The following is a 15024-nucleotide window of genomic DNA, read 5'->3' on the forward strand; positions in this document are numbered from 1 at the left end:
AAAACAAAACAAAACAAAACAAAAAAAAAAAAAAAAAAAAAGGACTGGTTAGCAGGTCTGTAGAGATAAATGAAGCTGTTGACTTAACTCAAACCACCTGAGTTGACCCTAACTATTGGGAATAGTTCTGGTGGGAGACACCAAATAAACAAGGTGGACAAAACTGAAAGGTGGAATTAAAAAAAATCCAGTTTCCCTGGGGATGCCAGGATGCTACAGTGCTTTGCTCTTTCTGGAAGTTCCAAAAATGCCATCTTGGATATTCAATATAATACTTGTGTTAGGACTACAGCATAGTCTGTGATCTGAGCTGGACACCTTCTGTGCCAGCAAAATATAGGGGAGTATTTTTTCTCTCCAGCCTGCTTACGTGGAAGGAGTCTCAATTCCATAACTGTTCTTAAAGACTCATGAACCATAAGCAAATAAAGACCTTAATACCATAATGAGAAGAAAATGGCTGTAGCATTGTATGCTGCTTCTACTTACTAAAACCCAGCCTCAGACTAAGCAAACAAAACCCAATACATGCTAAAGCTACTACTCCAAAACGTTCACTTTACAGCACTTTCAGCCGTTTCAGACAACTGCTTAAGAATGCAAAAGTATATTTTATGAAGGATAGGATAAACATCTTTAATTTTTAATGGTAGTATTTTTGTAGAGAAGAATATCTTAGTTGTATAGTTCATCATGCAAAGATTTAAAACCTTTTTTAGAACAGGGCAAATATCATTACTCCCATTCTACCAATAAAGGTCTATAAACTTTGTTACATACACAAAATAAAACAAGATTGCCACCCTGGAGAGCTGATCTAATGGTCTAGCACTCATCCTACAGAAACCTGGAATCCAGATCCTCTCTATTTAAGCCCTTTGAGATTAGTTTAAACAAAGCCCTAAAATAACCATGTGCTATTTTACATCAGTCTCCTGCCTTGTATCACACTGATCCACTTAGAACAGTATCGTTACTCCTGAAATACTACCAGGTTGCCCAGTTGGGCAATCCTGACTCCAGCAGCACCTGGAGCTTCAAGGGAAGTCGGAGAAACTCCCCCCACGTACCTTGCTGGCTCTGAACTACGGCTGGAAAATAAGGGGCAAATAAAGGTGTTTTTTTGTTAGCTTTCCATGTGTGTGCATTCAAAGCAATACATAGAATAAAAGATTGGAAAGGGCTGACTATAAAGCTCCATATTAATGGAAGGCTTTTCACGCTGTGAGAAATTTTATGGGAAGAAAGTTTGAAATGCTACCCAGATCCCCAAGAGGGACTTGCCGACCCAGCAGTCGATACCCACTAGAATCATTAACTCTATATAAGGGAGAAGGACTACAGACTTTATATAAAAATTTGTAGGTTTAATTATTTAAACTGCACACGGTTAGAAAAAAAAAAGAGTTTAAGGAAAAAAATTTGTTAAATGAATTGACCAGGGAGCAGAAAAAGTTATTATGTGATGCCAGTAGAGAGCGGTGAGTTTATTCCTCATATTACCATAATTGTTTATGTGTCAATTTCCTTCAGCTCCTAAATATTCCCCCTTTAACTTAGCAATTTTTCTCCACATGACAGTAAAAGCTGTTCTGCTGACAGTTTTCAGTGGACACAACATTGGCTTCAAAGGTTAATAATGACGTTCTCGTGTGGCACTATAATTGGTTTTAACGTGCCCTTGGCTGATTCCCTTTTGGTCCCAATTTATGTCACAAAATGGAACCCAGAGATCAACATGAAACAGCCCAGATCTCCACACCTCAAAAAAGACAATTTTTGTTTCATCAGGATCTAGTGTAATTATTCTCAGAGTGTGCAAGAGAAAGGGGAAAACAAAATAGGCCTTGCAGTCCATCATGAACCAAAGTAACGTGTTAACAACCTCCAAACATTAAGGTTGATACCTATAAGTGAAGAACAATCATTTCATGCTTCCCTCCCTGTCCTCTGGAGAACACCACTATCCATTCATTTTTTAGGTGGTTTGATTTGCACAAGGTCTTCTACCAGTTATAAAGGTAGTCTGGTGTGATTTGACTCTTAAATCCTTTTCTGAAATTCCTGCTTGCAAGTAACTTAAATCTGGTCTGTAAAAACCACCTGGACAAAGCCTGGTTCTATTTTAAGAGCAGAGTTTCATCCAGGTGTGAGGATGGTGAGAACAGTGTCATAGTACAGGATTTTGGGGAATGGCAAAAATGAGTGAGAGTTAACCCCAATTCGGGTAAATTTCTGACCCAGAAAATAAATGGATGCTAGAAGCAAGAACGTGATAGAAAACTGGTGTCCATAGTCAAGGAGAAAATAATTGTCCTTTTTTTTTCAGCTGCTGAATCACCTGCTATGCAGTTGAAACTTCTCAAATCTCACACCAGCTGGAGTTTGCTCCCCAGGGATGCCATACGGCAAGCTGCTGCTCTTCCCCCAGATGCATACCATGGGACAAAGTCAGCAGGAACATTTTGGGGTCTAAAGGTCTTTATGGAAAGGTCAGACATCATCTGCTTGTCCAGCCCTTGCACTGGGGACCAGGGAATGGGAGGCACTCGTACTCTTTTAGCAATGATGTCCATATGAGTTGAACCTACTGATGGCAGAAGACCAGTCTGTCCACACAACAGATGGAACTGCTGTAGGGTAAATTGTAATTCAAAATTCAGCTCTGATCTGGCCATACAGCCAGTTATTATCTGCCTCCACCGCTGCCTGCCTGCTAGGATACGGCACTGAATGAATATCATAGACAAATGCACTGCACTGCTCTTTCTGGATACTTGAACACATTTCCAAACCCACTGGCACCCAGTGCACCTTTACCCAATTACACACTCATCCAATTACACACTCAAGTCTTTACCCAATTACACACTCATGTAGAGCTGGACAACTTCTGGAGTGCTTTCACCCAAGTTATGGGAGCCCCTGAGAAAGACGTCAGCTAGTTTTTGTTACTGAATCATTGCTTTCCAATCCCAGATGATCCAGGTTTGGGGAAAACTGCTTTATGCAGCTGTTTTTTTCCGCTTGTGATTTAAAAACAAACACAAGTTATGCTTATTGTGTAACAGGACAGGAACTTAAAACAAGACATGGAGTTAACAGTTTTAAAGCACCCACTACCCACTTCTTTTTTCATTATTCCTCCCTCCACAAGGCCCAGCACCCTCTCCCAACAGCATCCTGAATGACACATACCCTGGATGAGCCTCTGACAACCTCAGACAGCTGCTTGATGGCTTTGGTGCTAGTCGTGATGGTTTTATTAGTCTCTTGCTGGGTCGCGTGCCTGCAGAGGAGGAGAGACGATGGGAATTGCAATTGAAATTAATTGCATAATGAGACACTTACAGAACTTCATCAAGCTGCAGAGTGGTCGAGACAACACACCACACATCACATGGAGCCACAGCGAGACTGTGCAAGTCCAGGACCTTGAGCAGCAATGAGGAGGCTGTAGGAAATCCTAGAAAGAAGATACCCCAAACATCCCTGTTGTGATTAGCACACAGACAATAGACCTGCAAATTCAGTGGGGAAAGGTAAGGTGAAAATGGAGCGTGGGCAGTTAGTCAGGTCATCACAGACGGTTGGTATGGCGACTGAAATTGTCAGAAGTAGGGTTGTATAGGAGAAAGAGATGGGTTTGGGGAGTTGTCTGATGGCTTGTCCAGAAAAGCTGCATTGCTTAGAAGGAATTTTAAGAGGCAGATGTTGAGCAGGATGAATTTCCTCACTGCAGTCACCTCCCTGCTAATGATATGCTATCTCCAAAGCAGATATTGCAAGCAGTGAAAGAGGCAGGCAAGGAGCCAAATGAGACCGCTCTCCAGCCATAGCTTTCCCCCTCCTTTGCACCCCACATCCCACTAACATTATTTCTTGTAAGGACTGGTTGCTGGTGTCTCTGGTCAGTACCACACAAAGTTGGGGGAAGAGACGTAAATGCTGCCCAAAGGCATTTATTACCTCAGTCCCCTGGTTCCCAAGCATCATAAGGTCACTGGGGTATTTTCAGTCTCTAAACTTCTCCAGAGAGAACTTCAAATCTTTTTATTGAGAAAGGGGTGGCTTTCAATTATATTTCAATCAAAAACTCAGGAAAGGCTCAAAAAAACACCAAGAGAAAATAATCTTTTTTCTCCCTTAGAGGACACATTTAAGTCACAGTTGTACTGAAAAACTCATTTGTCAGCTACTCTTTTTCAGAGGGGGCGGGATGAAGAGTGAATGGAGTTCCTTGATTAAAAAACTGATAAGACAACTCATTAGGGTCCCTCTGTCCTGAAGACCCAGGGCCAGTCCCAGCCCTTCAGCTCCTTCTTTACTGCTCTGTCAGCACTGATGGAGGCCAAGTCTTTCAAGACTTGCTTTCTGCAGAAAGTGCATCTTGTAAAATACATCTTACAGACCCCAAACCCAGACTTTTTCCAAGCACAACTTCAGCTACAAACACATCGAACCCTCTCAGCAAGCACTCCACTGACTGTCATTTCCACCTGGCCAGAGCAGATGGATGTAGACACCAAGAACAGCAATATACATCCCCCTAGGAAAGTTCTCATCCACTAAATCATGTTCCCTGTGCAGACAAAACAGGTGGATCATGTTTTGGATAAAAAATCCTGTCTAGGACAAAATCCTTGGATAAAATCCTCTCTAGGATAAAAGTACATTAATTTAATGCATTGGACCTAACAGGTAGACAAGTGAAAGCTTAGCGTACCATGAAGATGACATCTCTTAGCTGCAGAACAGTAATTCAGATGTAAGAGCAAGTGCAGAGAAGTCATAGCTACCATACAGGAAAGAAAAATAATCTAATATGAAGAGAAGATAGGATCAGATAACTGGTTATTCTGAGCTCTCATTAGTTAAATTAAGATAACATTTCTGGATCCATTTATCAAAATGCATATCATTTATTTATGATCCCAGGACCCAAAACACCAGCTGACTAATTGCATCACTTTTAATTTGAGATGGAAGAGGTCATATCCACCACAGGCAGGTATTCCATATTGTCATCATCACAGGAGAGGGAGCTGGGAATTGAATCCTGTCACATCATCTGCTTTGAGGACTACACAGTTAGCCTCAGCCCCAATGTTTTAATCAAGTAAATCTTCCCACCAAGGGCATGAATTCCTTAAGGAGCCATCTCAAGACTGAGCCTTTCACAACATTGGAGCTGCTGTCCAGACCACATTAAATAATCTGCCTACAAGACAAGTCAGGGATGTGCATAACAGCAATTGCCCATCCCCAAGGTAAAAAGGGGTTTTAGGCTTTTACATCTGTCCTGCCTAATTTCTAAAGTTAAAGTCTCCTGCATTTGCATTTTAATGCAAATTTGATGTCAGATACCTTGTGTAATAAATCCACACTTCACACAGACTTTGCACTGGGCTACTACAAAAAAACTGGGAAAAGGAGTACAAAAACTAAAAGTTCTGCTTTCCACCTCTTAATTCAAAATGCATTTAACTAACATGTTAGTGCTTGATTTTAGCATTACCCACTATATTGCCAGCACAATTAAATTCTTACTCTTTAGCCTCAGAGATATGCTCAGGAATCAGACAACGATTATATTTAATTTACATTAAATGCTATTAAGATCTTCATTAAAAAATAGAGGCCTTGAAACTTGCCCCCTGCAGCATTTTATTTTAATATGTAATGGTAACAAGATATGTCATTATTATTATTGTTATTATTATTATTAGTTTTCTTTATATTCCTCTCCCCATGGAAGTGTGCAAGTTAATTAAAGGGGTGTCTCTGATGAATACAATGTGCTTCTGAAAAAGTCCTCCACACAACAGCAAGTTAAATAGTCTACAGAGATACGGAGTGCCTAAAATATAAATGTTGTAAAAGACTTATCTGGCTACATCGGTACTGTGAAAATTAGCACTCTAAGAGTAAAAACAAAAATGCCATCTCTTAGGAAGAATAACACCTCTTGCTGTGCATTTCTGTACGCACGGAGATTGCAAAGACAATGCACTAAATAATACAAGAGATAGCACGCTGCTGCCTAAGAGTTTCCTATGGCTGCTGTTTTCTCTACCAGGGAACTGTGGTCCACTGAATCCATAAACCCCAGCATGCAACTGCTTACAGCTTGTTCTTTGAGCGATCGTATCTGTAATTTATTTATCCTGTTCTAAAATGAGCATAGCGGAGATGCAGATGTGGTGGCGGCTGCTTCTGCTCTCTGCAGGGATGGAATGAGGGAGCTTCACTACTGCTTGTGTCGTTCGTTGAGGCTGAATGACCAGGTCAACACAAAATAATCAGACCCCAAATGCAACCACAAAGACCGACGGAGGACAGACTTTGCTCTGCCTCATCATGCCTGCTGCCACTCACAACAATCCCAAAGAGCTTTTTTTTTCTATTTGCAGCAGGTGAAAGGCATTTCCACTTAGAATAGAAGGAATGGCTTATTTTACTTTCATCTACCCCTGGCATAAGACCAATAATAAGATTTTCAGGTACAGATCAAGGATACATTTACAATGCTTGTTTAAACCTCATTAGATTTAGTATCGCCTTTGGGACAGTTCAACTACACAGCAATGGAGCAGGCATTTAAAGAGCTGGGAGGTCAAGTAGGTTTGGGCACAACTAAGCCGGGTAGCACAGCATACATTAAACCCTTCACTTGCCTCTTACACAGCAGCTGGAATGCTTACCACTCCCTGCAGTTTTCTTGTACATAGAAAGGTAAAAATTACAGTACATGGAGCAGGGCACTGAGCAGCACAATCTGTGGCTCAAGCAGAAATAGGTTGGGTATCTGCATTTAAATATATTCCATATTTGTCAGAGACATAAATATGTAAGGGTGCATCAAGCATGCACAAGGAAATTATCTGCATTGTAAAACTTTAGCCAGCCTCTTGCCTGTCGTACAGCTGGATTTTGTAAAGGACTGTGGGGGTTGAAGATAGGACTCAGCAAACTCTAACTACGTGTATATAAGACCTTACACATTGGCCACAGGGACAGCCATGGAGTAGCAAGGAGTACTTTTAGTCCCTGAAGGCTCTGATTCTCCTTTATCCACCTAACCTAGGTGTTCAGATTTAGAAAACTCCAACTCCAACCCCAAAGCCAACAGAGGTCCTTCATGGTCTGTGCAGAGGTGCTGCAGAGAAGCCCACCGTACAGCAGCAACCCACCGCTTTTTGGGTGTCTCCTACAGTCCTACAACAGAGCTACGGATATTTCCAGGCTGATATGTCCAACAACTGTGTTAGCAAACACCAATGGGATGGAAAGTGGTGCTGCATTAGACTGCTATAGCTCATGGCCACGGACAAGCCCATGCGTCGTCCCCCAGGGCTGCTGGCTCTGCTGCTGCAAGCAGGAAGGGATGAAAGCAGTGGGCATCTCTCACCTCTGAGTATTTATTGCAGATGTAAACAAAGCAGAAAGATGAGCTAGGAGGAACAGTTGTTTTACCAAGCTTTAAATTATCTTTACTGTATTGTTAAAGTCACCAAAAGAAGACTGGATAAATCTACTTCTTCCAGCTCCACAGTGACAGTCAAACTCTTTTCTTTTCCCCTTTTTTCCCTTTAGGAACTGCTTCTGCATGCTGAGGAACCATATACAATAGAGCAAAATAAGAGTTCTAATTCTGTTCCGTCAGCAAAGCCCTTTTGCATGGGTGTAAATCATCTAGCCGAGTAAAACTCAGGAGAAAAATGGACTGCTACTTCCAAGTTTCAAGCCACACAATATTCTATAATAAAAGCATCATAGATTTCCAATTTGCTTGTCACTTGAAAGTATTAGGAGATGTGATGCTATTTTTCTTTGTGGAACACAGGGGATGGTCTGTGGTTGGGTGGGAAGAGACGGAAGGGGAGGTATTTCACCTGGCTCTAGTGCTGCGTCATCTCTGGAGATGATCATGGCTGTAGGGGGGCTGGATTCTGGATTAAAACATCTGACTTGGAGTCAGATAGAAGTCCTCATAAATTTAATCACAGAAATGTGACCAAGGCAATTAAGACAACACTGCAAACCCTAGTTAAATTTTCCATGGTCTTTTTAATACCTATCAGGCACTATTCTTTTTATTTTTTTATTTATTTTTATTGACTCTTAAAAACAAATAATTAAAAACGAAGAAGAAACTGTTGCAAAAATAAGGAGAACACTTGCCCTAATCAATGCTGCTCTCCTACAGAATTTGACCACTCTTTGCAAGCAGCTTATTCATTGACGTGCTGCCAGGGATGCAGGTTTGTGTTTTTCAACTAAATTATGTCCAGTACAGTATATAAGACCCCCTCTTAACCCTGTATCACCAACAGATTAAATCAGCATTGCCTCGGACTCCATCTGTCAGGTCATTACTGACAGCTCAGGGAGCACTCAAAGCAGGACCCCACAGGAAGCAGCTTAGCGCTGTCGCTACCATTAGTCACAACTCAAGTGACTTCTCCTTCTCTCACCCACACTACTCCCCAGTTCACTTTTAATTTTCCGAGTTTCACTTTATTTCCTAATAAAAGAGCCCCTTGGATCCTTTGTGAATGCCTTGCCAGAACAGAGCTATATTACACCCCCCTCTCATTAGTCAGTAAGCCTCTTAACTTATCAAAGACAGAAATTAATTTAATTTGCCATAATTTCATTTTGATGAACCCTGGTGCCTACTGATCATGATAGCCATTTTTCCCTGTTGGTGCTAATAAACAAATGACTTCTTTTTAACCATTTTTGCAACTTGTGTTGCGCTGAAGCAGTCTCTTGTCCTGCATCATGTTTCTGCAAAAAGCAGACAGGTTCCTCCTGCCCAGCCTGAGGACCTCATCTGCCTTCTGCAAGCTCTTAATAGTCACCAGTGTTCCTGGTATTACCCCGATAATCCTTTTATCACCCTACAATAAATGTCATTAAACCATGAGTATTCTGATAGCTTCACCCATGCTTTCTAATTCTGTTGTGTCTTTTGCATTTCTGCTCGATGTCCATGATGAAAAGGTGATGGGGATGCATCCCTGCAACAGCTCTCAGAGGCACAGAGGTGGCTGTAACAATACCAGAAAGCAACGTGCAATTTCTATACAGTTGTTACCATGCCTTTCTTCCAGTAATTTACTCAAAGTTTGGATGAAAGCTGTCTTTCTAGGTTTTTCAGGAGCACAGATTTGCTTCATTTTGGACTCTGCAGCAGGACTTAATGGAGCCAGACAACTTGCAGAGAGACACAAGGAGAACAACATGCTTTCTGCATCCCGCACACAGTCTGCAAACACAGAAAACATTTTATATACTGTACAAGAGGATTAGAAAATGTACCCCTTCCCTGAAATTTCTGGAAAAATAGATGTTGTCTTAATTTTCTAACCCCAATTCTTTTGGGGAACGTTGGCATCCAATTTATGCAAACTTCTGTTTTATGTTTTTTGTTTGTTTGTTTGTTTTTGTTTTTCAGAGCAGAGGCTGAAAGCCACAGACACAAAATGCAAGAAGCAATATACCAAAATCCCACGGACTTTGTGCAGATAAAAAAAGCCAACTGTTGGATCTGCTTCAATACGTTTTCTCATATTATATACTCCTGTAGGCATTAGCTTCTGCATTTGGGAAGAGCACCAGATAAAGAAGAAGCCTGGGTCCCCCTATTTAGGAATTTCTCATAAATCCCTTCATGGCACATGGAGGGTCATGCACATGAGTACAGGGAACTGCCACGTCTGCATACCCCAAAACCCTCTGACTCTTTCTGGTGCTTCAGTGAACTTTTCACTGTTTCATTGAACCCTAAAACAGCCCCTTTCTTAAACACCAATGCCTTTATCAGTTTCTTTCTGTGAATCCCAACTGATGAAGCAATTTGGATTGACTCGATGAGTGATTTGGGGTGGACGAGTGTGGAAGAACGTGTCCTACATGCAGACATGTATGTAGGAAAGACAGGGACAAATGGGCTGTAGATAAATTGCCCTGCAGATTAATTTAGCCTATTATCCTTCCCACACTTGCTCTCTTAGCTTTAGCATTTAACGTGGGTTTAATACTCAGTACGCTGCTGTGAAAAGTAAAGATGAAGGGCACTTTACTGATGTGAATGAGTGATCGATTTCCTTTGCTCTCCTTGAGAAACTACACTGAAACCATCATTAATAAAAGAGCTGGTGCTTTGCACTTTTGAGTATGAAAAGTTTCGTTGAAGAGATGAAGATCTTTCAAGCTTCATCCTGTTTTTCTGGTGTATTTTTTTTTCTTCTGCTTTTGCTGTTTCCTGTGTTTTCTTGCCTTTTTTTTTTTTTTTTCGATGGCAAGAAGATCCAGAGAAAATAGATGAAACAAGGGAATAAATTGTACAAATTTCTGGGACAGAGGCATTTTCACACAAGAAAAGTCATGTTTCATTTAAGAAAAGCCAACTTTGCTTAAAACCAGGCAATTTTAATTGAAAAATGAAACCATTTCACTCAAACGACCGTGAGGTGTTTTGCTATTTTGTGAAGTGAGCAAGAAATCTAAGGCAAACAAACACCTTTCAGCTTGCTGTTATTTTTTGTGTATTTCCAGCTAGAGGTATTAAGGGACTCCTATGTGTATACTTAAATTAAGCAACATGCCTAAACCCAATCCCTTGGTCAGGATTTAAGTGAGAAAAGAAAGGCATTAGCAGTGATTGTACCACTGAATTGTCAATGTGTAGCAAACAGGTTGTCCTATAAACCTGTGAAAAATGTCCATCCTTTAACTAGCAAAAAATCTAAACAGAAAGACAATGACCAAGTAATTCTTTTGTAGTCTAATGGGAAAAAAAAAAAATGGTTTATCATCTCTGAGAAGCTCAGCTTTAAGATTAAACATACAAAGATCCACGAAACACTGCACCAGTGCACAAAAGCAAATGCTTCGTGTTTAACCACAGCAGGAATTGAGTGCTCCGTATTTCAGAAGGAAGTATATTGGCAAAGGAAATGTATCCAATGAAGTTATATGGACCACCCTGTCCCAGATGACAAATGGAGGAAAAGTAACCAAGAAGCTCACAGCTCAGCTTGGAGAAAGGTTTAAAATGCGCTGATCTCCTTGGCAGGCAATGTGAAGACACTTTCAAAAAAAAACAACAGCACAGTGGGGTGTCAGGTTTGTTAGAAGTGCACATTTTAGACACTGAAGAAACCCTTCATGAACCTTCCTATTGACGTTAATAAATGTTTCACCCTAAATATCAGTTTGTTAAGCTGTCCACATGCATGTGGACTGGTATTTACAACAGATGTTGAAGATAGATGCAAAATCCACTAATGCTGAAGCATCGTGCCGAGTAACTGAGCATTTAGCAAATTCATTTAATGTGCTTCAGCACCATGAGTGGCAGGGAATACAGCAGAGCCAGTGGCATAGCTTTTGGTTTCCAAGACAGGTGTATAAGGATCCTGCAAGCTGGATTTCTTGTGACATTTTTCTTTTCCACCTGGAAAACCCATCAAGATGGGACATGAAGATTTTGGGATTAGGCATCTGGGATTTCAGCATATCTGGCCATCCCAGAAAAGTCTACTTCATGCATCTGCAGAATCCATGTGCTGCAAGATCTTATCTTCCTAAACAGAAAAAGCATCCTCTGGACCTCTCATGTATCACACAGCACATAAACACAAAGACCTTTCTGTCCACAAAAATGAATAAATAAATAAAAATTAATTAATTAAAATTCTTAATCTAGTGACTTTATGTGCTCAAACACATTTCTATTCCTAAACCAGACCCCGTAGCCCCTACCCAGCTGCACAACTTGGTCTTGTTTTCTCTCTCTTCCTCCTGTTCCTGCCCTGGAAAGGATTTTGGAGAACAGCAGTATGCAGATAGGGAAGCCAGTTGGAGGAAAGATCCATTTTAAAGTACAATGTGAAACGTAAAAGTCAAAGTTGGTGAAAAGGTTGGCACCTTCTGAACATATTCCCTTGAGGCACCTGTGTCAAGGTTTGATTTTTTCTGATTTTTGAGCAAGAGAGGGTAAAAAAAGAAAAAAAAACAAAAACAAAAACAAAAAAAAAATATATGATGGAAAATGACTTTAAACTATGTTTGCTTGAAAGTAAATTTTTTTGTTATGGCTTTATTTGTTTTCATACTGCATTTCATTTTCTAAAAGCACAGCGATGACTAAAAGGAATTGTGCAGGGAAGAGAAATGGATCTTCGCAGTCAACTCACCACCTATTGCTCTATCCTGTATGCTTCATATGCCTCTTTAAATGACATCTCTGCAACTTTCTGAACATCAGGGCAAGCTGTGAAATGCAAGGGAAATTAATATATTTATCCTGTGGAGAGTGCAATACACTTAAAATATTGAGTTCTTGATCTCTAAATACTTTTCTTCCTACCTCCTTCACTGTCCTTTCAATTCAACTTATGTTTCCCTCTGCCTTGCATCACCTTTCTAGCAATGCTTTAATTTAGCTGGCAGAAAAAAATGTCTTTGTCTCTTTTCAGGAATGATTAGGTTTCAAATAAATAAATAAATAAATAAATAAATGAGAGAGAAACTCTTAAAAGAAATGCTACTGGTGAGGCTTGTCTGCTGATCAGCCCCACATTTCATCAATTTAAAGATCCTTCAGACTCTCAGGTGACAATAATGTGTAATTCCCAAAGTGCCACGAGTCGCTCTTCCCCACCACCCGCCAGCCGACAACAGATCATAAAACAGCCCAGCAGTTAGATTACAAAAACACAAGGCCCTTTATTGGCCAATAAAACACCCGCAAGAGTAACCATGTGAACGAAGACCCCGTTTTGTGGGGCAATAAATTTTGCACTAGCACCCAAAAGGCATTGCTATTATGGGAATTGTGCAAATCACCAGCCATGGTCCATAGCAAAATGTCTCAGGCTGTGGCCAGAAGGACATGTATTTCCAGGGGGGAGAGCAACAATTAAAATGCACTGCCAGCAGTCCAAAAAATTAAACTTTGAAGAGATATTTTCCTAATAATCGGGCACAAATATATAGTAAAACAATAAACAAACAGGAGAAAAGGTCCAAAGAAGTTCATTGTAAACTGACAGGCTTTGAAGTTTGTTTCGGGTAAGGCAAGACTATCTTCTTCTGCTGGCAGAAGGCAATGGACCAAGCACATAATGAACTCAGAAACATCAACCCTCTGTTTACAGTGAAGGACAATGGAAATACCCAGTTGTTTCAATCCATTCAGATGTGAAAACTCTAAATCCCGTTGTCAGAAACCTTTGCTGCTGATAGCAAATTTGTTCTCTGGGGGAAAATGGATTCAGTTTAGGAATTGCTTTTAAGAGTCCACTGCAGGTACTTGAAAGAAGAAAATTACCTGATGAAAGATCAATAATGTTTCTCCTCTTCCTGAATGGAGGCTTATGAACGGAATAAAATATTCCATGACTGGATTCTCTGTTGCCTTGCTGCAACACAAGCTATTGTAGATGTAACTAAGCTAAAAATTTATACATTTACAACCATGTTGTGAAAATCATTGCATTTGTGCAGGTAGGTACACAAGAAGAAAAGAAAACAGAGAAAGTCACATTCAGTGCACTGTAATAGCAGAGCAATCAGCCCAAGCATGCTTCCTTGCACTCTTAGTGCTTAAAAGCCAGCCGTTCATTCCAAATTGTAAGCATGCTAGGTTTATGCAACAGCTGCCAAAGGGCTGTGCACATGGATCCAGCTGACAAATTACCAAAACAAATACAGCAGCATTATCCATTAAAGCACCACAGCAGAGGTGTTCCTGAAGCATATGACCTTTTTTTTTTTTTTTAAATAAAGGGATCTTACACCACAACAGCGTCATACTGAAATGCAAGAAGCTACAGGGAGTGATCCTAAATATTTTTATTTTATTTCTTTCCCAAATGGACAGAAAAGTGTTTTTGGTTGGTTGGTTGGTTGGTTTGTTTTGTTTTATTTGTTTGTTTTCAGACAGAAACTGACTTCTGGAGCAGAACGAAGATCTGGTGAACTTCAGGGACATGAGATCTTGGGTAAATGATGCTGGCTTGGCTCATAAGGAACAGAGAAGAGATTTTCACCTCCTGCTTGCTTGCCAGCTAACTCAAGTGTACTACACAGTGTGTGCTGTGCAGTACCAGGAGGCCATGTGCCAGCTCCAAATTTTGGACTGATTTTGAGCCATCTATATTAATAATCCCACAGCTGCCTAAATGAAAGCATTACAGTTAAAGGGTAAGTATAAGCCATGAGATTAGGATCCACCTTTTCCCATACGGAAAAAGAAAAGCCCATCTCTTAAAACATATCTCTGGTCCTTGTCCCTTAATCTTGGTGTGCCTATCAGATGGTAGTGCCACATTCAGTAAGTTCCTTGAACTTTTGGCGTCCAAATAACGCTGACATATTGGATTCTAGGTTGCTTTGATTATACACCAAATGAGACTTTGGGTGTAATTGTCATCCAGTGTTACTTCTTTCACTGACATCAAATTTGACAGCTATCCCAAACCAGTCCTTGTGTTTAGTTTCAGGACTCTGCTCACTTGCACAGCATGCAAATGCTAGATGAGATCCACATTCATAATTTCTAATATATATAACATCCAAGCCATCCACCCAATCACCTAATCAGCCAGGACGACACCACCGTGTATGTACTAACATACATAGTTTGGCACTCTGCTTGCTTAAAGTCCTGTAGGAACTTACTGTCTGCTCCCTCCAAAGGCTTAGAAAAACCTGCTTTGTGGAGACAGGCAGCTCTCCTACTCGTAAAGCTCTCTTGACATCCAGACTGATGGGTTCCTGCACAGAGAACCCCCCAAATCACATCTGCTACTGCCAACCCACAAGTTGTATCAAGTCTTCTGACTGGATCATTCACCTGGGTCTCTTCCCCCTATCCCTAACAGTTTAATACATGAAGGTAAGTCAGCAGAAGGCATGAAGCCAGCATGAACAAGTTATAAGACATTATTGAACCCTGCCATTTTCCTTAACCGAGGTTTATGTCACATAATTAAGACCCAAGCAGTT

General features: G+C 40.6%; 1 protein-coding gene across 1 annotated transcript in view; it reads right to left on the minus strand.

The window, feature by feature from the left end:
- LOC311206420 (t-SNARE domain-containing protein 1-like) overlaps positions 1-15024 on the minus strand; it is a gene marked incomplete at its 3' end in the record, with an annotated part of 198959 nt that overhangs the window by 12992 nt on the left and 170943 nt on the right. The window contains exon 5 of the mRNA XM_084281701.1: positions 3199-3289. Within this exon, the coding sequence (XP_084137827.1) occupies positions 3199-3289 (91 nt within the window). The remainder of the gene's footprint in view (positions 1-3198; positions 3290-15024) is intronic.

The sequence above is a fragment of the Netta rufina genome, assembly GCF_964035555.1.
Source record: "Netta rufina genome assembly, chromosome: 2".
NCBI lineage: Eukaryota > Metazoa > Chordata > Aves > Anseriformes > Anatidae > Netta > Netta rufina.